Source organism: Diprion similis, chromosome 8 (genome assembly GCF_021155765.1).
Source record: "Diprion similis isolate iyDipSimi1 chromosome 8, iyDipSimi1.1, whole genome shotgun sequence".
Taxonomy (NCBI): domain Eukaryota; kingdom Metazoa; phylum Arthropoda; class Insecta; order Hymenoptera; family Diprionidae; genus Diprion; species Diprion similis.
Window position 1 is genome coordinate 21,784,069 of NC_060112.1, and position 24,510 is coordinate 21,808,578.

General features: G+C 33.9%; 4 protein-coding genes across 8 annotated transcripts in view; 3 read left to right on the forward strand and 1 right to left on the reverse strand.

Annotated features, from left to right (window-relative positions):
- LOC124409883 (cyclin G) overlaps window positions 1-11,946 on the forward strand; it is a 28,848-nt gene extending 16,902 nt beyond the window's left edge. For 2 of the 3 annotated variants that reach the window (XM_046887825.1, XM_046887826.1), the window contains exons 2-6: window positions 5,708-5,957; window positions 6,076-6,492; window positions 6,605-6,865; window positions 6,973-7,181; window positions 8,955-11,946. In XM_046887825.1, coding sequence (XP_046743781.1) covers window positions 5,838-5,957; window positions 6,076-6,492; window positions 6,605-6,865; window positions 6,973-7,181; window positions 8,955-9,072 — 1,125 coding nt within the window. In that variant the 5' untranslated portion in view covers window positions 5,708-5,837 and the 3' untranslated portion in view covers window positions 9,073-11,946. Of the gene's footprint in view, window positions 1-5,707; window positions 5,958-6,075; window positions 6,493-6,604; window positions 6,866-6,972; window positions 7,182-7,812; window positions 7,888-8,954 lie in introns of all 3 variants that reach the window. The other variant, XM_046887827.1, reaches the window with a different exon arrangement.
- Window positions 11,947-14,034: 2,088 nt separating this feature from the next.
- Window positions 14,035-15,621, forward strand: LOC124409887. Its single transcript, XM_046887830.1, has 3 exons — window positions 14,035-14,766; window positions 14,873-15,168; window positions 15,435-15,621. Exons 1-3 carry the CDS (start codon window positions 14,589-14,591, stop codon window positions 15,588-15,590), a joined length of 630 nt encoding a protein of 209 aa, XP_046743786.1. The 5' UTR covers window positions 14,035-14,588; the 3' UTR covers window positions 15,591-15,621.
- An 87-nt stretch (window positions 15,622-15,708) lies between these two features.
- On the reverse strand, window positions 15,709-17,441 carry LOC124409886 (COMM domain-containing protein 5). Its single transcript, XM_046887829.1, has 4 exons — window positions 17,126-17,441; window positions 16,641-16,833; window positions 16,323-16,469; window positions 15,709-16,193 (listed from the first exon to the last, which is right to left on the reverse strand). The coding sequence occupies exons 1-4, from the start codon at window positions 17,220-17,222 to the stop codon at window positions 15,995-15,997; spliced, it is 636 nt and encodes a 211-aa protein (XP_046743785.1). The 5' UTR covers window positions 17,223-17,441; the 3' UTR covers window positions 15,709-15,994.
- Window positions 17,442-17,743: 302 nt separating this feature from the next.
- Window positions 17,744-20,954, forward strand: LOC124409881 (zinc finger protein 180-like). Of its 3 annotated transcripts, none has more exons than XM_046887820.1 (4): window positions 17,744-17,791; window positions 18,209-18,277; window positions 18,723-18,962; window positions 19,635-20,954. In XM_046887820.1, the coding sequence occupies exons 1-4, from the start codon at window positions 17,771-17,773 to the stop codon at window positions 20,484-20,486; spliced, it is 1,182 nt and encodes a 393-aa protein (XP_046743776.1). In that variant the 5' UTR covers window positions 17,744-17,770; the 3' UTR covers window positions 20,487-20,954. The 3 variants fall into 3 exon arrangements, with proteins under 3 accessions (XP_046743776.1, XP_046743778.1, XP_046743777.1); XM_046887822.1 differs by having other exon boundaries at window positions 17,748-17,982; window positions 19,635-20,953; XM_046887821.1 differs by having other exon boundaries at window positions 17,748-17,921; window positions 19,635-20,952.
- The last annotated feature ends 3,556 nt before the right edge of the window (window positions 20,955-24,510 follow it).

A 24,510-nucleotide genomic window follows, 5' to 3' on the forward strand; every position in this document is an offset into this window, starting at 1 on the left:
GTTGTACTAACACAGCTATGAATTAAATTGTTGTCATCACTGTCCTTCTTGTTAGCTTGTTTCAATGTTTGAATTACAAAAGAAAGAGTTTAAATTCGCATTTACGGTTGAGAATTCGTGTCAAGGTTTACACTGTGGAATTCAATTCGACAATAATTCGTACAGACGAAAAGTATATTTTGTGAAACCTACAAAAGACGAGAAGCTCGGAAACAACTCGAGGGAAAATTTATATTCGCTCACTTCATTTGCAATTTAATCAACCGCAATAAATGCAGATATTTCACTTGATACGAGTGAAATTTTTTTATAATTTTTCATCGACTGACATTTTGCAATACGAGGAAGTACCAACTTCGTTTTGCATAATCGTTATACTGTAATATGTTGACGACGATTATTACATGCTTGTGCAGAAAATTTCTCTGCTTAAAAATTAATTCACGCCGCTTGCTTTGTGTGTTATGTACACAATTATGACGAAAAAAGTTGAATTCATCTGCAGTTGATGCAAGAAAGAATTCAATACTTTATATTTACGCAACCGTTGGATTATATTTGACAACGTTGTGAAATTTTTAGAGCAAGAGGGAGAGAAGAAAGAACACGTTGAGACAGAGAAAGACAGGAAGAGTATGTTGCGAAACATGTAAAGATACGTAAAACATACACTTGTGTAATTGAATACGATTCCTCCATGCAGATTGCATTATACGTGTATGCATAACACAACACTTACCTTTGAGTATTGAGACCAAGTTTGATCACGAGGTTGAAGTTAGTAACGTTATCGTAACGGAACATTGGAAAAAAAAAATACTATTTTCTGATTTTTACAGTGATTTAGAATCAATGTTGTTTAGACCGTTTTTCCACATCATAAATCGTTACGGTAACGTTACTAACTTCAACGTGATGTTTAATCGCGTTTCATTGACCTACTGATTGATACATTGATCACTTGATCAGTTAATATTTTTACACATTCCAAAACCGTTTTCGTATGCAACTATAGGTGTATTGTTTTAAAAATTTTACGGAACAAAGTTGAATTTGAAAGAACGTAAAATCTAGCGTTATTTTTGCATAAATTTGTATACCTATAATACCTAGAGATTTCTTCTTTGAAAAACAAGTATACCTATTAATGTATTGTACGTTTAATATGCTATACACATACGATATAACAAATTTGATTAAGTGAGAACGTAGCTCGCTCGTGTCGTCGTAACACTTTCCGACTCGGCAATGCTACGTCTTCCTGTTGAACTTCTCTAATTTTCTCTTCTTACCGTATATTTTTTCCAATGCGGTAACGCGTTTCTCTGCAAACTCATGAGTTGGTACATGAAACCATAGTAAATCCATGCGATATGTGTCCATAACTCTAGTACTTAAGTTGAACTTGAGAACGTGTAAGAAATTTATCACCTATTCATTGTATATTCACTTTCACAAATACCTCAACTTTTTGCCTGACCACCTACAGACAGATTCATTCTCATCATTCTACCTGCAGCACAACATTCGTAAATTAGGTATCGATGACGATGATGAAATCTTGATTTGTTTATTTATGGATATACATAGATATGCATGTAAATATGTCTCTAAATATCTTATCTCCTCTGGATAGTGTTTACTCTTATTCCAAGCAAAATGTCATGATTTTCAGTTATTATTTTACCATCACCATCTGTATTTCAAATGGGTATAGATGATACCGAAAGAAATTTCTGGTGTCAATTTGCTATTTACAGACTTTAGTTAGTTTCAATTGGAAATGTAGATATACATTGAGGTTGGCTTGCGATTTCAAATCTTGGGGGGGGGGGGGTAGGTGCTTGGGTACCATCGAAAACTAAGTTTATTCAATTCAACGGCTTAAGCTTGAAATATTATACCGCAAGCAAATAGTTGAAGAAATATCGAATCAACGACGCAATTTCGTTGCATAACGATCTCACGTGATTCAACGTCGTTTACTACAGCAAATAGGTATATATAATATAATTATGATTTCGCTATTTCTCTAACTATAGTTCTAATTTCTTTTGCATATCTCCAAATTTATGCAGTTATAACTATTTTACATCGTATTAGAAATACTTGTGGATCCATATCGGTTTATTTTACTACGCTTATGTATATTATTAAACGTTTCATGACGGACAATAATTTTCACAATGGTGCGCAGACGTCGCTCTCGTCGCTCGCGCGCAGCGTTTTCTCCTCGCATGTAAATATGCGAGTTTTGTAAACATCCTAGTTTCTATCAACACCTTGTCTTGAATTTCGGGGAGAAGATAAATTGGTCTATTCTTGATTTCGCTTTCCTAAATTTGTTCAACGTATATATCTACCTATATTTATAAGTTATACAGTTGACACTTTTTTTTGATTGAATTGTTTAACAGCGAACGCAAGAACATATCCAAAATGTAGAAATATATCGGTAAAGTAGATATTTCTATAATATTAGACGCAATTATTAATAACGCGTATTGTGTTTTCTTTCTTTTGTTTCCTCTGAAACTTGAATTCTTCTGCACAGATATGTAATATATATGTATACGCATTTAGTACGGACTTTTTTTTACATTTATACGGGTGAGTTGAGTGGGTCAACTGTGCTTAAAAAGATGAGAGAAAAAAAAATTTAAATAACAGAAAGGAAGTCATATTTATATTCCGCAGTATCCACAAACTTTCTCTTTTTTTTTTTTTTTTTTGTTCATCATCATCAATTCAGCATCAATTGGGGAAAATTTGACGGTGTGAAAATCTTTTTGTCATGTAGTTTTCGCAACTGTCTTGCGACCGATTACGCTTAAACATGATTCTCTGCTGCTATTATATACACACACTATGCATGAATAAGTATAACATGCATAAGATCTTGTGGTTTTTAAATTTCGTACAATCATGCTTGCCTATCTTCGCCTCTGCGCCATGTTATAGACGAACATAAAAATTTTCGTTACGTATGCGATACACGTCGGTGCATGTTAATTGCTTCTATCACGAATTAAGTGATATTTATCAACTAAATGTGAATTAGGAATTCTTTTTAGTACGTATGGAAGCAATCGAAATTTCGTTATAACTTTAGTTTATTTTTCTGTGCCATAGAATGTGAATTTTTGCCATGGTAAAATATTTTACTGTTACAATTGTCGTTTGTTTGAAAACTGGGTTAGGTGAAATTTTTCACACCTCTATGTTGGTATTATTCTTCTTTCCGCTTAACGTTTCGCGTTAGCGATTATTCTTACCTCGTATACATAAGTATACGTGCGAATTTATATTCGCAGTTGGTAAACACGCGCGTGCGCGCGCATGAATGTTACGTAATTTTGTTTTGGAAAGCAAAAAGATAATGATGATGAGAATCGCGCGCTGAGTCCGTTATATAGGTATGTAGTGGTGAACGAAACACGAAAAGAAAAATAGCAAGAAATATTCGTCGTCTTACGCAATATCCCCAATATACATATACTCGATCGCATCTACATAATACTAACGACACATTATTTCATCTATTTTTGCTTGTTGGCAAACAGAACCTTTGCATTCTACCGCGAACCCAGATCACGTCCAAAACTGTCTTTGCAATGGCCTAGAAATGACGAAACATCCGTGCAATGGCATTCGAGGAGTCGTCTTTAATCGAAAAATACTGCTTGAACGATCTAGAGAGTCGAGGTGTGTAGGGTAGATATTATACATCTTATTCTTACTACGAAGTTGCTCGATTCTTATCTTCTTGGCATTCTATCCACTCATTTAAAATCTCTTTTTATTTTATTGAGTTTCCAAAGTAACAGTTAGTTATAGGTATACGAATGTTACGATTTGAAAATTAAATGATACAGGCGTACAAACATTTCGATCGTTTATTCACGTGCCAATCTTATTCGAAAACGTGACAAACCCGTGTGAGACATTCAACGGGAGTTGAAATTCACTAGACGAATGTACGATAACGCGAGCTTGAAACTTATAGCTTCGAGCAGATTATTGCTGTAAGATCTTACCAGATACCTACACGCAATTCGGTTCTTTCCGATGCGACGCGACGATATGATGTCAGTCGAGCAGTCGAATGATATTGTCTGACCTGATAAAAGATTCTGTTGTTATTGTTTTGTAGATTATCATGAAGTTACCACTCATATCTGTTGTATTATACACGAGTTACATTCGTGCCTGCGTAACAATTTACGCATCATGTATGCCTATATCAAACAATGACAAAGTATTTTTTTTCTGCATCAACAATTGTAGCCAAAATATATGGGACACGACAAAAACGTCGAAGAGTCAATACGAAGTGTACCGTCGAAAGAACAATGCAATACGTGATACAATCGCAGTCTCAATTCTTAACTGAAACGACGTTGAGACTAATTTTTACACAAGCTTGTGTCTGTACAGTTGTGCATTTGTGTATGTACAATATTGAAAACAAAATCCCTCTCAAGTATTAATAACAAGCGTATGTTTATAAAATGTTCTCGAGTGCGTCTGCAGGCACTCGAGAATAGAAAACTTTGTCGATTGGAATAATGCGCCAGCCGTTCTGAAGCGGTCAAAATTTCAATACCGAAGGGGCGCCAAGAATATAATATTTGAATTTTCCTGCATGGCGCATAATCAGGTAGATCTGCTTAATACCTATGCACAAGAACTAGATTGGGGGTAAATTTATCAAAACAGCTGTTTTATTCCGTTGGTTAGAATGTATCAGGCCTTAGCGACAGCTGCATTATTTCCTTATTTACTCAGACAATCAGTCTGCAGTGTTTTAAAATTCGAACCGTTTTCAACACTTCGTAATTTTACGACGACTGTATGGAACGTTATCATAGAGCTGCCATTACAGAGCAGAGAAACTTGATTCACAGAAAAATCCTAGTCCGACTTTCGGCTACATTAAATGATTCATTCATTCATCATGAATATTAAATTGTCATGATGAAAACAGCTGCTCGGTCAGCTGTGTACCATAAAGATATAATATCTTGACACAACGTCCTGCGCTCGACCGAATGCTTTGATGCTTGAATTATGCATATTATACAGTTCAAATTATCGCTCCTGTGAACAATTCTTTCACACGGGTTTAGGAAATACATTCCGTCCACATGTTTGTTATTCGGTATATTTACCGATCTCTTCGTAATTGAATATTTTAATGATTTCTTTTGTTTACTGTTAATTGAAGGGTGTTTTTTCGTTGTTATTTATATTGAATGGTTTACGCTCATAATTCAAATAAGCTAGCAGAGTTAGCCGAGCTAGAAGAGTATATGATGAAATGTTTTCACGTCTCCGTCCTTGAAGGATGAGACGATTCAGACGATAAAGCCAACAAAACATACGAGAAAAATAACTGAAGGAAATGAAAATATTTTCAGGTTTTATCTTCATTTTGAAAACATCGCATTGAAATAAATAAAACAAATGAAGAGATGCCCTATTAAATGTAAAAAAAAATGTCTTCAGGGTTTGTCTCATTGGTTTTTTGTTATTCGTAATAACGAAAAGTCGGGTATCGTTTTGTTTACTGTCAATCAATGACCGTTGTTGTTGGTGCGCTGGCACCACTATACTATACAAGTAATCACGAATAGAAATTTCCATTGATGCTTGAAGGTGACAGCAATCATACTTACCCGCTTGTTTTCGTATTATATGATTCCAGATACTAGGCCAGCCAGTTGTTGAGCCATTCTTGTGGTGTGACTACTTCTTTTGGTCAGACTACAATTTGGCAGTGTTTCACGTTACCTACTTCTACTAAGGTAGTCGGTCGTCGGTCACACGTAGCAGGAATGGACACATCGGGCTCGCCTGTACCGGATGCAATCCACCCTCTTGTAGAGCAGCTGCAAGAAGCTCTGGTGCTTGAGACCAAGTATCAACCCAATCTTCAACTACCCATTACCACACAGGTAGAGTACAAAAAAAAAAAAATACATAAATATAAACGACACTTGCTGGGAAATTTTATCACAATGCTCTTAAATCCAAATATTCGCAAATGTAATTTTAATCTTTATTTCATTCAAGAATGATGAGATAACCATTGGCGCTCGGGATGGATCGGCGCACGTGTTACGGTGCCTAAAGGTGTGGTACGACCTACCATCGGATGTGTTCTTCATAGCGATCAATCTCATGGATCGCTTCCTGACTAAAATGAAGGCACGGCCTAAGCACATGGCTTGTATCAGCGTGTCGTCATTTCACATCGCAGCGGTTCAAATGGCTCAATCGTTGGATGCAGACCATTTGGTTTCCATATCTCAGTGCAAATGTACTGGCGGCGACCTAAAACGCATGTCAGAAGTTATCCGCAATAAACTGGGATGGGACTCGGGTGCACAAGTTATTACTGCTCTTACCTTTCTTCGACTATTCAATGTCATGTTTCATGCCGCTGCTGGACAGTTGGGACTCGCCGATTTATATGCTAATATTGTCAAGGTATGCGCGACACTCTTTTATTACAGTAAAAGTACTATTATCGGTCCTTCTATACACGGGTATGTTTATTCTTTCTTTTTCTTTATTATATAAATATGTTTGAATTTTATAGGAGTCTGAACTTCTTCTGAGGCTGGAAATGGTGGCGTGTGATGGTAACTGCGCGAGTCTAAGACCATCCGAAGTTGCATTGGTTTTGCTGTGTACGTACTTAGATAGCGCTGTAAATCGTCTCGATAGCAATGCCGATACCACTATGTCCCTTGCTGGTATTGCCGGCCCATCCACCTCCAGCTTGACAGTCGCTGCTAATCCTGCTCACCAGATGCTGAGACTTGTTGATTTCGCTGCGGAACTTCAGAAAATTTGTAAGGTAATTACAAGATAGAAGCAGAAGGCTATTATCAGTTAATTTGAACCTTTTACTGGGCGGAAAAAAAGACACTTAAAGAATTACATGTAATTGCAAACGTTTTTTAGATCCCAGATGAAAGCTTCTATCGTACACACGAATTGGTAGGCGCAATATTGAGCAAATACAATGCCCAAGAGCAAACACCGCACAGACAAAGGCTGGTTTGGAGATTATCATCTCGGACCGCTCGTCTTTTACGACCTACTGATAAATTTACCTCAGTCTTACCAGCCATTGCTGAGCATGCCCCGATTCCTTCACCTAGCAGGATCAGGTATAAATATATAGATTATTATTTCAGAATTTAATAGTATATATGTATGATGAAGTGTGATGTGGTGTTGACGTGTATACGTTTAATTGAGTTGAAAGAGCTTTTAATTATATGTGTACTGATTCTATAAAACTTTCATGTGACGGATTGCTTATATTTATGGTAGGTATAGAACAATTTTTCACACAAGCTGATCAAATTGTAATTTTCACAATTGTACGTAATAATTTCTAAATAAGCTCTTTCAATTCAAAATAGTCAATATACAATCATCTATCCAACTAAGGACAAAAGTTGAGCATTTTTCAAAAGGATGGTAGGAATAAATTTGCGCTGTCAATGTCCATAATTACAGTATGTGTCATTACTTGCCGCACATGATTGTATTGTTGGCTTTGTAAACTGAAAAGTGAACTGTGTTGATATTATTTTAAGTATTAAATTATATGAATGTTTCTAATCCACCTTTCTGGGTAAAGTAGAAGCAGCGTTCATGGTCGACAGATTCGTCCATCGAATGTTATCTACTGGAAATATTGTAGGGTGTAGTTCCTTTAGTAGCTAGGAGCAAGCATCATTCAGTCGAACATATTACTTACCATTGGTGTTTTTCTTTTTGATTTTCCTTTAGAAAAAGTCGGAAATTTGCACGTCGTCATGGCAACAAGAGGCGATAAAGATGCCACATTGTCAATGTGCATCCAAGGTATTTATAAATAGTAGATCGGGCCACCTTCCCGAACAATACATCACGTATTTTCAGTTTTCATAGTTATCCTATTTCATTTAATCACCCCATGTTTTGTGTTATTGTCAATCATTTTGTGAATTAATTTCACTTGAAAGAAAACACCGAATACGCGGATAGTGGATATAGGTAATTAGGTATTCACAATATCAAAAGTTTGGGCAGTGCAATTGGGAAAGGTATGCTGATCTGTCGCAATGACTAAGATTGTACTATACGTGTACATGAATCACGCTCCTGTATCCCTTCTTGTCTATCTTTCACACAGAGATTAGTACTTTTTATCGATTACTTAATTTTATTCGGAATTTGATGCATTTTTTTCTTGATTAATTTGAATTATCAGTAATAAAATTTAATCTTACCCTATTTCGCTTCTGGACTGATCATGTGATTGATAAAATCATTAAAATAGACAATCAACAAGGGCATTGATATTAGTTAATGACATTAGTTTATCGATTGACGGTTTGTCTGTGTTTGACACTTTCATTCCTTGCAACCGAGAATCTAATTAATTGTAGTCATATATTTAGCTTATTGGGAATTCATTCTGGCAATCTTGCGTTTATTTCACGACTTATTCCATCATTGAATAGTTACAACCACTTATTGGAATACTCCTGCATACATATAGAGCAGTTTTCTCCCACGTTGTTTAAACTGCAAATACGGATTTGTTCATCCTTACAGCTTGTGACAGGTGAATCTGCATTAACGTGCCTAACAAGTAGAGTGGGTTTACCCAGGAAGGGTTGCGAATGTGATTTTTTTTCATCAATTTATATTCTGCATGATATATTTTAGACTTATTGTTTACTATATTACGTTCTTTATCAAAATCTCAAATTTATTATTAATGTCAACAACATGTTGAATTCACCATCTTGAAGGGAAAAGCAAAGTAGCAAGAATGTTGAAAAACGTTTGCTTTGTAATTAGTCTTAAATCTGAGGAAAATGAACGATCTCTTATAATTATGTTTGTTGTCGAAACTAAATATTATATTTGTTTTCACCTTTAAGGTGCGGCAGCATAAGTTCATCTTCCAGCTGGTCCAGTGAGGACGAAATTGGCATTGACTGGGATATGGACACCACGGACAGAATTTTGCATCCTATTGACTGGCCGATTCAGTGTTAATCAAATGAGGGTACGAATTGAAGGACTTAAAATTTCAATATTTCGAATGCCAGTTATGTTTTACCTACTGCTGCATCATACATCAAATTTGGGTTTGCATTTGCATCAAAGGAAAATTTTATAAAATCAACTTCAGGAATACCCTTGTGAAGAGAAAAAAGAATAACAATCAAGGTAGAGAGTAATAAGTTTTTGTTTTTTACTTATTTGTTGATATCATTTCATGCTTAGCTTGCGAGTTTATTACGGCGCTGTTAAATTATCCCTGTGAGGTATGTGCTATCAATCAACCCGTTTTGAACGGTCCTGCACTACTTGAACTGTCTTTTAAACAGTTTCGTATTAACTCTGCAGTGCATATTGAATAAGATTTTTTCCTGAACATCTGTGTACACGATATCTACCGTACATACGTATATACATACCTATATTTACTAAAAATATAAAAAGCCAAGCTAAAATATGTATACATATATATAGATATGTATATATATATACATACAAAAAAAAAAAAACAAAAAAAAAAAACTAAAAGGTCGAAAAAGTTATCAAGCATAAAAAAAAAATTAAAAATTTTTTATTAAAAAAAAAAATATAAAATAGCGTAATAAGCAGGTAAACTTATTAAGGTGGCTTGACATAGCATAAGTTTGAAGAGCCAATTGGTTGATTGAAATTGTTTTTGTTCTAGTTCCAGAATTGCCACAAATGAAGATAGAATAAAAAACGAAATGTTGCTTGTTAAGGAAATGTGAAGAAAGTCTAGGGTATAGATTTTCATTCTGGAATTATGACATCAATTCATTGATACCAATTCATTGACACTTGTAAGTGGTTCCGTTGTTGGTAGAAGGGTGTCATCGGTTTTTCGGTCTACCCTGAATTGAGGCTGTCTGTAATGGGCTACTAGCGTGACGGTAGTGTGGAGAGAAATGTGAAATTTAGCCAGATGCGCCATTCTAAATCTTATTACAAAGCTCTGTGGTTACTCTCGAGATTCCGAATACATATAAAGTTTTGACGATTTAAAGAAAAGTGTAAAAATTATATTTATTTATTATGTGTTGTGACAAGCAAGACAAAAATTATTCATTATAGTATATGCATTTCTACGATGTTTGGTTGGTAATGTTTATTGAATATAAAAAAATTTAGAGTCGTGAAATATTATGAGAAAATACCCGAGTAGATAAGTGGATGGATGAGCGTCAGAACACAGCCAGTTTGTGCTAGTCAAAAGTCACTATGTTCAATCTCTGTTTTTAATTCAGTGTTTTAACTCTCAGTTTTTATTATCCTAATTAATTAATGAAGATATAAAATGTCTCATTAAGTAAAAGGTCCTAATATCAAAACATGTTTCCAGTTTATTTTTTCTGAAGGTTTACGTAATAAACCAATTCCAAAAGCAACTTCAATCTCATAGATTCTGCATAAGAGTCACGGGTAAAGCGTTAATAAACTCATTCAATTCATAAATGATATACCATTTACAATAAATTTACATATACATCTCAGGGTAAATGCTGGCATTGGGTGAATATTCTCTGAGAAACATTACAGTACATGTATATTCGCAGAAGTTGAAAATAAACTAGTGCAATTTTGTGTGCTGGTCATGGCTTTTAGTTACATGTAACCCTCTACGACTTTCTTACCAACAAAATTATCGTTTCGTATCAAATACATTTATTATTCATTCGAATGCAAATCATATACACATTTATATCTATCAAGACGTCCCATCGTACTAGAATTTTTCGTACTACAGTTATCATTTTTCTTTTAAGTCCAATACCACTTACCGTAGGATGTTCTACGTGCCTTCACTCTGGCAGTGGTATTCGATGATATTGTGGAAAATAACTTAAGTCTCGCCTTAATCACAATTATTGTGCTCTACATATAAGTCCGGGCGTTTTCACGAATAAAAAAAAAAAAGGAAAAATGATGTAAGATTCTTTTTTTGATGTGTAAAATTCTTTATTTAATTTAATTTGTTATTGAATCGTAGTATGTTCTACGGCCGCCCGGTCATGGCGGTATCTCTTACTTTGACTATCCAACCATTTCTCGAATAAATTATTCTTCAGACGTATTTGTCTCCTTTTTTTTCTCAATACAAGCTTAAATTAATACCAAAAGTGTTTGAAATGTAGTAGACAGACCTCAGTGTTTGCTCGAAATTAACCTGAATAATTTATTCATCTTGGTATTGAGCAAACGATATTCCACTTTTTTTATGACTCGTACTGATCATTTGAAATCGCAAAAATTTAAATCATATTATAACAGCTTTGTTTCAAGTCCTCCAAAAATGTTGGTATAGATTGTTGTGGGGGTGGGGGAAAAGATGAATTATTTTCTTGATTGTCCGCGTCATTCGCAGTAATAAAACGACATAATTAGCTACATGAATTGTCGTTACTTCAATATACTGCTTACTTTCCAAATTCATTGTTGTTCCATTACTGGGAGAATGAATATTGCCTTTCCCGGTTAGCTGACTCTTGCATCGAACTTGTAACAAAAACAATAACGGAATAAATAAGAACTGTAAAAAAAAAACTGAGCAACATCTGACGTAATAAGTATAAGAGTCTTTCTTAGAAATTAATAAATAAAGTGATAAACGTAAGTACCACCACGTTGTTACATCTGTGATACATCAGCCAGCCAGCCAACCAAGTATAATCTTATAAAAAATACTGTCAAAAGTACAAAATAATTATTTGAATTCGTTAAAGGAATCAATGTGAATAAAAGTATTTCAACATGCCCTTTAGAAGGGTAAAAGATCTCAGTCATAAAAATTCAGTCAAATTTTGCATCGTATCAATTGAAATAATGATTTATACCTTCTAATTACTACCAAATTAAAAAAAAAACCCTGCTCTTGGTAGAAAATTTACCGGTCATCTAGTTTTATGTTATAAATATAATTGTTTCATATTGATGTGGAGCAGATGAATTTTTTTCATTTTAAATCTACATATCCATGACCATTTCGACATATATATCGTGTTTTCGATACTATTAAACTTTTCGATACTGCGTTCGAGGAAACATTAATCATTCCGAATATTTACAAGTGAAAATGAAGCAACTTTTATCGACATACTAATGAAATTTTAATATTTACTTGAAGCTTCATTTATCAAGTAAGCTTTCAGTACCGTTCCATTAAACGAAAATAGCATGAATTTGACTGAAATTTTATGATGACATGTGAAGCTATACCTGCAGCTTCATATTTAATTAAAGTGTGAGAGAGTGTATGTTCATAAAAATATTTAAGAAGAAAGCAAACGTAATTTAGGAAAGATGTTTCTGTGTGGTGCAAGTGTGTCACCAGATTAAAGTGGGTCGGCAGAGAAACACACAACTCTTGTATATAGCGAAAAAATGTATTTTCTTTTACGTGTCGAATCGTCTCTGCCGATTTTCGATGTTAAATATCTTAATATTATTATTATATAACATTTGATAAAGAGAGTGCACAATGTTTTGCCCCTTAAATGTTTACACAAAAAAAAAAGGAAAAGCAAAAAGAAAAGAAAAAAGTTATTATAAATATATGTATTTGTATACATTTTCGTATACACAGGGTAAAGCGAGATAACTTTGTGCAACTGGAATATTACGCACACTAAAAAGACAACAGATGCTTCTTTCATTGCTGACAAATTGGGTTGCGACAATTAATACTCATAGATGTTTGCAAGTACCCGTCACTGTTCTAAAGTGAAGTTTAAACTAACATAACTGTCTACTGTTTCCTAAATACAATCTTCTCAGAAAAAATTTACATTTTCTAATTGCACTGTTTAACATGTTATTCCCCATATTTATTCGACATTCTTATAAAATTCCTGGGAAATAAAACTGCTCTCTTTTTCCAAGTATGAGATCTCCAATATGGACAGTCATCTCTCCTCACCCTTGTATATATATATAAATATATATAGTATAGTTAATATATTATTGAAAGTTATTAAATCTTTCGTTTATTCTCGTTCTTACGATTATTATTGTATCATTCTCAACAACTCTAGTTATACATCGTACTTCTCCATCAATGTAACACCTTCATAATTCTGTTCTTCATGTATAATTTGTGATCGAGTAGCCTGCATCATTTTCGCAAATTAATTTTCTCCTGATTCTACAATGGAGTTTGTCTGAATATGTAATATGCGTTACTACATACTTGGAAAATTCTGGTTCATTTTTATGCCACAAGAAATAAAAAGGACAATTGTGTAATTACTAGTTTACGTTAGGAATAATCGTTCTACGAAATTTCGAAGTATAATTCTCACATTGCAGAAGCGTCATTTTGGTTTAATGTCATTTTCATTTGCATATTTTGGATTAAATGTAAGTATTTGGCGTGATTAAATAAAATGTTATACAACTAATGAATATGTATGCATTATTCTTAAATGGAATTAAAATGAAGCAGTATTTGTAAAATAATTATAAACAATAATTTCGAATTGATGCAAGTTAATCGAATCATTTCCATACATTTTTCACCATAACTAATGCACTTTGATGTTACAAAAAAATTGAGTGCAGAATCATATGTTCACATAAATATTTTTAAAAAATCATCAGCAAATCGAGTACCTATTGTTGTACATTAAATCATTGGTATAATGTCATTGTTGTTATCAGAATAGCATATGACTGACAGTATGATTTGTCTTTCTCATCCATCGGCGATTATTATTGAATTTGTAATGCAGCAAATGAATGCATTTGTAATAAATACAAAATACCGTACTATCATAAAAAAAACCTTATACTTGATATGTGTTGAAAATTTATTTACGATGCTATCATATTATTTCATAGCTTGGATAACTTTTGCACATATTTGGTTCGTATATGTGAAATATTATTACATTGAGAAACGATAGATTAATAGATTATCAGACGATTCATACTTGTTGCATAAATTTGCATGTTGCAAATACTTATGTTTCAATGTTATAATGCTTGATCGCACTTGTGGTCCTTATCAGCTGTTCGGTCTTATATAAGAAACAGGTAAGTAGCAATTAGGTACCAACATGGGTACAAAGACATCTCTATTTTGTGTGGGAATTGCTTTGGGAGCTGAACTAGAGTTCCTATAATTAGTAAGCTGAACTATCATCGCAGGTTTGTCATATCTCCATGGCAACCATACAAAACCTGCTTCCTGAAGACGAGACTTTTGGATTCTGTTCTGTCATCTCTTACCGTTACACTATTAATTCTTTATACAATTTTTTTATAAACTCAGCTGTGTATAAAAGAATTTTAACTTTTTCAGAGCGATTGTATGGCACAAATGCTTGGAAATACTATAGGTATGTCCAAAGATAGATATAAAAAAAATCAGAGAGTTTTGGAATTTGCTGAAGGGAAACAGATAGCTGCCAAGAAATCTAGTCGGCCAACTCAAAACCTCTGCGAGTCTTCAAGTTCAGGTGTTACATCAAGAAAAATTATTGTTCATTCGAATTATGTGGTTTTTTATCATATCCTTCATTTCACACTCAGATGTCGAGTGGACGAGCCATTTTTCAGAACCCTTAAACTTTACAAAATACAATGAAGCCTATAAACAAAAGTCTGCAAGATCACAACGCAATACTGCAAAGAAACGGAAAAATAGTCACCAGAAGAGGGACATGGCATCAGGTATGAGACATTTTTTACCAGTATATTTTGTCATAAGTGTGATAAATTGTCGATAAACTATACGTGATCAAATAAACTACATAATAATTTTCACTCTAATACTCAGCTTGGAGAGCCACAGTTCCTATTACACCGCAGATGATCCGTATTGTTGTTAAAGAATTGCAAACAAGAAGAGCGTACATTAGTTCTGCCCTGATTGCCAGCCATTTGCGACGCTGTTACCCTATAGATAGTGATCCAAAAGCACTAAAGAAAGAGTTGAATGAAAAGTTGAACTGTGCTGTGAGTGTTGGACTGATTGCAAGGTGTGGAGATGATAAATATTCCATACCTACACTACGCCAACAAGCAAGCTTGGACAAAACAGCTGTCACTGCTTTTTGGGATACATTTTACAGAGTGAGTAATATTGTATAAGTAACAAGTGATAATTGTTTGTGCAAAAAGTATGCAGAATACTTTATGTGTCTGACTTTCTATACATTATTGTATGTAACAGATTCTACACATAAGACGTTATTCAGTCAGAAATTTAAAACATTAAATTGATATTATTCTTTAATTACACTTTGCAAGAATTTATTCTTACTAATGAAACTGGAAACAGACGATGCAAAAACGACGTTTTGATAAAACATTGAAATTTACTTTTTCTTCCTCTTCAGAGTAGCGCACCATCTGCTGTGGATGAATTCGTCAGTTTAGGTCTACCAAGAGTACGAACCCTCCAAAGAACTACCATTACTCCGAAGTATAAAGACAACAGTAGGAGTAACAGCTCTGCGGATTTTAATCAAATCAGTAATCAAAGACTAAAATAATGAAAACTATAAAAATATCGTGACTTAAAATCAGGCAATTCATACAATTCACTCATTCATGAAAGCCAATGATTATTTACGCGGTATTGAAATAACACAGCTTTGACATTTTCTGACATAAATTATAGTGAGTGAATTTATTTTTTTCCAAGTCAAGAATACAAATAAACAATTAAAGATTTTATCCTTTTTCTTCTTCTGTTATACTTATATAAAGAATATTATATGTACTACGCTATGGTATCAGCTATTATTGTTACAAAAGTATGCACAAGTAAAATGTTTTGGTTATCATATAAAAACGATATTTTCTTTGTAATTGGTATCACATTTGTAATGGCACTCGTAATATTGTATATTACAATTCTTGTTTCCCTGGGCATATATTTACAACTATTTGTTACTTATTTCATTTCTATACTAGGAGTAGAATAATTTTTTAATGTATTGCGTCGTTCAAACATTTGAATCTCTCTCAGAAGACTGGCTACTGCGTGTCTAAGTTGATGAAATTTGGCCATAGATAATTCAAACGTTTTGCACTCGCCTGAGCTTAATGTCCATTCCATTATAATACTTGGTTCCATAATTCTCGACAAGACGCTACGGACAGAAATAATTATAAATAAGATAATTTTACAGCTTATGGTGAAATGCTGTTACTTGATCACATTGTCATTTTTTAATTTCAAATAATCTTGAATAATAAGTGCAAAAAATGTGTCATCTTACCTCGAGGAAATGTTAATGTCTATTCTCCATCGACAGGATTTTATATGTGGATAAAACTTTGTGATGTATAGTAATTCATTAACTAGAACCGCTCTTCTTTGGCCATAAACCACAGTAGATAAATCTTCTATGCAATCAGGTGACAATCTAGGAAATATATATTTTTTTAATAAGCACGATAGAATTTAAAACTAGATTTATTGCTAAATTAGTATATTCTGAGAGGTGCAGATTTTTATTTTTTTTGTCATAGAGAAGATTGGATAGTTAAACAGAATATATGAGGAAAAATAGAATTTATTTAATATATATATTTACTTCAAATCTTGAAGACATTCCTTAAATTCTGCAGGTTTAACAGAGCCCGATGGATAACGCAGATGTGTGTGTAAAATTTTCAAAACCGCACTATACCATTGGTCAATATTTTCCTGAGAAACATTATACTTTTCACATATTCTATCCAGAACTCCTTCTTCAATGTGATCTCTTTGAATCGATTTTACAGCAACTGAAAAAACCAAAAGGTTTTAACAAACATGGAGACATATGATTATTTAAAAGTTAAAAATTCAAGTTTGCATATATTTTGTTACAATAAAGTATGAACTTTTACGAGACGGGATAGGTTCATATTCCGTTCTTTACGATCTTGCTACTGGTACGTATGTATCCCTGTACTAATTAAACGACAGAAGCAAGGGTCGCAAGCAGTGAAGAAGAGCTCCGAACCACCGCAATTGCAACTGTCAGTTCACGCATAACCCCCTAATGATCGGAACAGATTGTCTTTGTCAACTTACGTTGTATCAAGGGGCGGATAACTGGCTTCTTAAGCTCTGCCAAGTATTTAGTTTTGCTCCCTAAGCAGGAAATTTGGGCTTGAAAGGTAGTTGACATATTCAGTATGATTATTGACACTTTTTAACAATAATCGGAAAAAGTTACAAGCCTTCAGCTTTCAGCGACAATCGTGCCCCTGATGAGATACACTCAGCTAACGAATCATTACAGCTAATAGGTACGCCTGCGAGACAGTGAGGGACAAGATCAACGATTTACGGATATTTTCCCTGCACATTTTACGCGGTCGCTACCATTCGCCGTCACCATCTGGCCTGACATCGCAGCGACAAAATCCCTTTCCCCACCCATTCCTTATGTTAACAGAGTTTCCAGATTGCCAACCTTAGTCAAAACGGAGTTTGGATTGCCGTGCTACTTTCATGTCATGTAAAATTGATTCATGTGCTACAAGCTATGTTACAGTGAATCCAAAAGGCTGCAGCTCATCGAAATAAGATGAGCAATGAGTTTTCACCATCATTATATTTCATAAATTTTTTGTTTCAAGTTGATTTGTTGGCTATCACGAAGACGTAATAGATTTTCCATTTTCCTGCGCAACCCATGCGCAGAAGTATTAATTTTCTTAGCTCGATTCATTCATGATTGTTGACGGTTTTCCGGTGCGTACAGTCTGCCGAGTGGTTTTAAGCTTAGAAATAATAATCATGGTATAATAATAACAAATTTAGCTGAAGTGATACGTCTCAAAACGATCGAGAAAACAATGAGGAAGATTTTTTCATAACGAAGGTAAACGCACAATATGCTTTAGTGCCTTCTGACCTTGTTCGACATAATTACGAAAATTAAGGTTCGCCATCTTTGGTTGCATTTCATAAGATTTTTTTCAGGCCTGCGTAAAAAAGTTCTCTCGACTCCTGGTTTCTCAATCTTTTTCGCGATATCTGACCCACTTGTGGATTTAGATAACCCTTCCAATCAATTGTCAACAATGAACTCAACAATAGCTAGTACTGAAAAATCAGTATATTTAGGTTATCACTTTTACGACTAATTAACACACTTTATTTCGACAGCTTTTCGTTTTGCGATGTCCTAAGCCCGAGGGCAGAGCCAGATACAGTATTTCAGAAAAGACGTACAATGTGAGTATCATACCAAATAATATATCTTTTCACCTAGATTTCTATTTATTTCCTAGCTCTTTTTCCACTTTGTAGAAAGTCAACCTAAGATTCCTGAATCTTGTCAATCTCATCATCCACAGACAAATCCTAGGGACCGCCAAAATTATCTCTACTTAGAACACAAATGATTTTCCTTCTCATTTTGCCCTTTTCATTTCATTTTCATGCTTTCATAGGGGTTTGTAATATTGAACATTTTTATTTAAATTTATTCTTTTATTAATTTTCGATCTCAAATGAAAGACCGAATTTAAACTATCAATTTCGCACGAACAAATATGTTATATCAGTTGTTCCTTACTTGGTTTGTTATATAGATTCCAAAATTTTATACCGTGTAATCTGTGTTCGTACTGTAGACCATCTAAAGAACATAATCTTTTTCTACATTTATCCCTCATAGATGTTTAGTCCGGTGCAAATAAAGCAGGAATATACAGGAGTGGAGGACGCCAATCAGAGTAGTAATACTGGTATCCCAGGTAATTCTGATTATCCAGTATTTACCAATCAGGATGTGGATTACATGTGTCGTCAGCAATTGCAATTTTGGGGACAAGCCCAATTGCATCAAAATCCAATACCTATAGATTTACCATCAAAGGGTGACTCATTGGCTCGTCAAGATCTATCTCAGATGGGTGTAAGTATTTTTTAAGTAATCGGAATATAATTGTCAGGCTTGTTATTTACACTGTGTTAATAAATGTAGTATAATTGGTTAGATTTAAATTGTTGGTTGGGTTGTAAATAAATAATGGCATTTCACTTGGGTATGTCTAAATGAAATCTGTATGTAAAAAATCATGGAATTACATTTTATGTATACCTAAGAATGCCAACAGTCAGCAACTTGTACGCTGCTACATATTTCTGTGTATTAGGCATCATTTTTCAAGCATTCCAGATGTTCCGAAATTCTTTTGATACGCTGCCAAGCTTGTTGAAACTTATCTTATCACTTTGCATGTAAGCATGGCTTGACCATTCTTTAGTGGTCACCTTAGAACATTTAGATAATATTTCATTTCAAATGTGTATTTACATATGTACATGCAATTTGCTTTTACATGCAAGTAAGAATAAGATTTTTGACTTTATAAGTATTTTCTACCCATAATTAATGGCTCACCATTTCGCAGCATAGCACATTATAGTCATTCATCTCTTACACTCACCATATTCAGCTACATTCATTCTCAACTGCAAAACACACACATAATTAGTTCTTGAATTATCAGGGGGGTTCTGAATCTGTTCCAATTTTTTAAACAGAACATCTAGTCATGTACAATGTTTATATTTTATTTTACAGCAATCTATGCCTCAGTTGGCAGTATCTAGCTACCTTCAACAGCACAACATGCCGTTTCAAGTATCACCGCATCCTCAAGAAGCTACTAATGAAACTCAAACAACTCAACAAAATCAATCAAACATTACTCAACAAGCTCAACAGAGTCAACTTTCTCAAATTAGTCAACAGCAGCCAAGTATAAATCAATCGCTGCTGGGAATTCCTTCCACTTCGCCAGTCAAACATAATGGTCCTGGACGGCCACCCAAGACATCAGGAGGAGCTGGAAGTTTGAAAAAGTTGAAATGTCAATGCGAAGTTTGTTTCAAGGAGTTTGGCCACAAGAGCAATTTGTTCATTCACATGAGGACTCATAATGGCGAAAGGCCATACAAATGCTCTCAATGTGAAAAATGCTTTACTCACAGCGGTAATCTGGCTATTCACATGAGAACACACTCAGGCGAAAGACCATACGCGTGTCAAATATGCGGAAAAATGTTTAGCCATAGCGGTAATCTCTCAACGCACTTACGCACTCATTCCGGAGTTAAACCATACAAGTGCAGCTACTGTGCGAAAGAATTTAGACACAGTGGGAATCTTTCTATACACGAAAGGATACATTCAGGAATAAAACCGTTTCAATGCAAAGTTTGTGGCAAGCAGTTTTATCACAGCGGAAACTTGACCACCCACATGAAGAAACATCCTGGAATATTGAATGCAAACTCCGAACAGTGCGAGAATAGTAGTGATATAATAGTGAGTTCTGTTCGCATCATGAATAACAGCAACTCGGTCAAAAGTGAGTGTAACGATGAAGCTTCGTTGGATGATCCGTCTGTTTTGAGGTCCCCTCCGAGTTAATAGTTTCAATGAAGAATCTTCCATGAAAACTTGAGAAAATATCCAAAGCATTTATGTACTATCTCAACATCGCTAGCTCTTCATTTTTATGTGACTCTAAATCTTCATTGTGCTGCGTAATACAGTTCTTAATTTCACATTTTAAATACATAAATGAACAAAGCCATTTGTTCATGAAACTATTTTACAAGCATCTGTTAGTATTAGACAATCATACTAATACTAAAAATGAAAGCTCTCGTCATAAAATCAAGTTGGGTTAAATGTTCTCCATGAAAAAATTTTTATAAACACAATGAACAATTGTTAATCTGAAAATAACGGCAGTACTCTGACTATTTATGACCAGCAATGTACACAAAGTCCATGGTGGCCACTAGTCAGGGAAAATTGGGAACTCAGGAAAAAGTTGGGAATTTTTTTATTCTTCCAGCAATTTTATGATAAATTATTATTTAGAACAATATTTTCCCTACACGCTCGCTTCCAAGACCATTAAATAGATCATAAACATGTTTTAGAATACCCATTGAATCAGAGCTTTATTTAATAGATACTCGAATTGGCAGTCTTAGTTGGAATTTTATTCATGGAAAAATTATAATTTGGTCAGGGAAAAGTTGAGGAATTCTTTCGGCTATTTTTAGTGGCGACCATGGAATCTGATTATATTTTGCATCGATGAGTATCAGGACTTAATTTCACATAGTCTTTTTTTAATACTCAGAGCGAGTTGATTCTGGTAATTATCTTACAATACATGTGGATATTATTGTGATATTTGCTCATAATGAATTTATCACAACTTACGAGTATTGTTATGTTGCACCAATGCATCAGCAACTTCCACTTGACCTTTTGTGTTATTCCAACAATTAATGCAACAGGTTATCAAGTGTGGTAAAAGCCATACCTGTGTACTATGTAAATTTATTATTGAAACGGGAAACAGCAGTTACAAGTAGAACTAGAGAAAAAGCTTTTACTAACAATGGACATGAAAATTTGCAGTAAGCATTAAATTCCATTCAGTCTCTGTAAAACTCTGTTTCATATGGTGAGTTCATAGGTACTGATGGGTAAATAAATGATTGGGATAAATATTTTTTAATTTATTTGCAAACAATTTCGATTATCATATTTAAAAACTATTTTTGTCCACTGATAGTATATGTGCACTGATTTTATCTGATATACTACACTATCAATACCTGTGTAGATAACAAAAATAATGGCAAAAATAATTGAGATGGATGAGGGTAGTGGTAAAAATAATAAATAGTGAACGTAAATCTACAAAGTGAAAAGAATCTACGATCAATCGTAAGAGATTGAGATGTATAATATCTCAGCTGATTTTATGGTCTGGTATGGTATGATGAAGAAGAAAGAGTGTATAAAGAGAAAGAGGCAGAAAAATGGAAAATCTAAGAAGAATGACGTAAAAAAAAGTATGTAAAAAAAATAAACTTATAAGTAAAGATTTACTTGAATAGTATTCGTACTCTTCATGTAGAATTAAATCAGTGCTATGGTGAGTGCAATATTTACTAACGTACATACATAACAAGGTGGGCATGCGAATTGCGAGTGTCAGCTCGCCGGACTTTGTGAAGGTAATGTAATCTTTTTATTTAGCCACTTGAACTAAACCCTTTGAATACCACGATGCTTGGTATGTGAACATGGATTTATCATAACTTCAAAATACTCCCCAGATTGCAGGGACTTTAGTTGAAAATATGACTGGTCATTTCTTTCGAAATTGATTTAGTCCTATGTTTATCGAAAAATTAATGATATACATAATTCAAATGTGCCACTTTATGGTGTTTAAAGGGTGAACAAGGTGGAGGATGTATAATATTTATTCCATATTTAAGACTATTATGTAGATATAGTTCATAGTTTACATCATATCTTAAATGACAGAAATAACTGAATAATACAATAATAATGTCTGCATTAACTTTATAATAAAAAAAATATATATATATGAATATATATATATATATATATATTTCAGATCATGATCATATTATTCTCTCTGGTGTACCTTTTATTTTTATACACCTTAGTTACATAAATCAATGAATCGTATTAAAATTTAGCCGTATGATATAATTGATCATCTCTCTGCCATGACCACAGTATGCTGAAATCAGCAGATGAAGCTGGTGGTGGCATAATCATGGAGCACTAATTCGTCCTTGTAGCACTTTGTGGACTAGAATTAATATTGTCGTGATTACCTGCTCAGTTTTTCTCTGAAAATTTTATGAAAACTACAAAATCTTAAATATGGGAAAGCTCTGATTCAATGGTTAAACGTCAGGTTACGTCAAATAATTTCCAGATTGTCCGTCCAGTAAACTCTTCAATTCAATAATTATCTGGTTTTACCTGTGCATTGTATAGCAGGTATTTCACATTGAAGTATCGCTGAACAAGAAATCATGCGAGGATAATTTTGTACGTTACTTTAGTAAGTGGCGGCACAGCCAAACTGCCTGTCATTGACTTAATAAGAATAGGATTTCCCAAATTACTCTCTGTATCCAATTGGTAGAAAATCTTCTTTTGTATTTCCGTGTTAGAACATGAGACGAAAAGTTGAGGCAAATACATATTCATTATAAGTTATGATAATAAGAAGATGCGTTCAAGGGGGTGTCCTGATCGATTTCGACGTTGTTGTATGTATCGAATTATCCAAGTCCACTTATCTCAAACGCACAAATGGGCATAACAGCCCTATTTCATTACATTATTGTTGACCAAAAAACCGAGTAATGAGATAATTTCTACGAATTCCATGTAGAATAGGGCTGTTGCCCTTTTTGCACTTGAGATACGTGAACTCACATAATTCGAGATATATATGACATCCTCGAATTGGACCCAGCGAACCCTATTGAGCTGTGAAGAATGTGGTTCCTTTCTATTCATTTTGGTAATAGGTTTTGCCTATAATTATTTGTATAGGTCATTTATGTCATTTGAGATGTGAAGTAATTTTGCTTAGCTGTGTAAAGTTACAGTGTAATCCTTATTGGTATTATTATAAATAAATTGATAAATTTATATTGTAAACATTATCAATTTGATGTTATTTTTTAGTAATTATATAACTATATCGATATTAATTATGTAATTTGTTTATTTGATTATTTTAATTTTAATCTAGTTAACTTGCACTAGAATAAAAATTGTTGTGGAAACGATTTTAGACCAAAATACTATTACCCCACCCGAAATATGAATTCATACATAAAAATTTATACATAAATTTGGAAAAATTTACGTGATTGCGTATATCTATTTGTAGTGTTTCGTTGTCCAATACATTTTTAAATTTGTACGCTCATTCCGTTAAACTGAAATAGTGATTTTCTTTCAATCTTTCGCTATTTTAACATTCAACTTGAAGTTCGGTTTCCAAGTGATAAAGCATGTCTTTTTTAGTCGTTTTCTTCTAAGCAAAGAAATTTACTCGTACTTATGACGCAAATTAACGACTAATGGTGACTGTGAATAGGCATGATCTGAAAAGCAGTTAGTGAAAGTTAGTAAATGCGATTTTCCTGTTCATCCTCACTCCTTGCATCTTAGAAACTCGGCAATTATTCTGTCAACTCACTGCATCATTTCCTTATAACAACTTTTATTTATTACAATGACCAAATCCTCAAGGCGTTAATAATTATCGGTAGTTTGATTTATCATATATTACTTTGTAAATTTTTGAGAGTATAAATTTGAGCAACTATTTCTCACTCTTTATCAGGAATCGTTTGCGGGTTCTTGCGAGGATGCTGGTATCCTGTTTGATCGGTAGTTTACATGCACGGTAATAAACCTCAGAGTGTTAAGTATAACGTACCAGAATGGCAATCAATGATTATAATCCTGTATTGGAGGAAGTTCAAACTGTCTTCTGCCAATCACACGAATTGGTAATATCTAATTTTAAACGTAGCATGAAGTCTCTAAGCCCTGAACTGATTCCTGTTTTAGTGATTAA

Excerpts from the sequence above, each read along its gene's own strand:
- LOC124409887 (XM_046887830.1), top strand. The coding sequence starts at position 14,589 with ATGTGGTTTTTTATCATATCCTTCATTTCACACTCAGATGTCGAGTGG. Across the intron at positions 14,767-14,872 it reads GAAGAGGGACATGGCATCAG|CTTGGAGAGCCACAGTTCCT; the intron begins GTATGAGACATT and ends TCTAATACTCAG. Across the intron at positions 15,169-15,434 it reads TTTGGGATACATTTTACAGA|AGTAGCGCACCATCTGCTGT; the intron begins GTGAGTAATATT and ends CTTCCTCTTCAG.
- LOC124409886 (XM_046887829.1), bottom strand. The coding sequence starts at position 17,222 with ATGTCAACTACCTTTCAAGCCCAAATTTCCTGCTTAGGGAGCAAAACT. Across the intron at positions 16,834-17,125 it reads TATCCGCCCCTTGATACAAC|TTGCTGTAAAATCGATTCAA; the intron begins GTAAGTTGACAA and ends TGGTTTTTTCAG. Across the intron at positions 16,194-16,322 it reads GACATTAACATTTCCTCGAG|CGTCTTGTCGAGAATTATGG; the intron begins GTAAGATGACAC and ends TTCTGTCCGTAG.
- LOC124409881 (XM_046887820.1), top strand. The coding sequence starts at position 17,771 with ATGATTGTTGACGGTTTTCCG. Across the intron at positions 17,792-18,208 it reads TGATTGTTGACGGTTTTCCG|CTTTTCGTTTTGCGATGTCC; the intron begins GTGCGTACAGTC and ends TTATTTCGACAG. Across the intron at positions 18,963-19,634 it reads AAGATCTATCTCAGATGGGT|CAATCTATGCCTCAGTTGGC; the intron begins GTAAGTATTTTT and ends TTTATTTTACAG.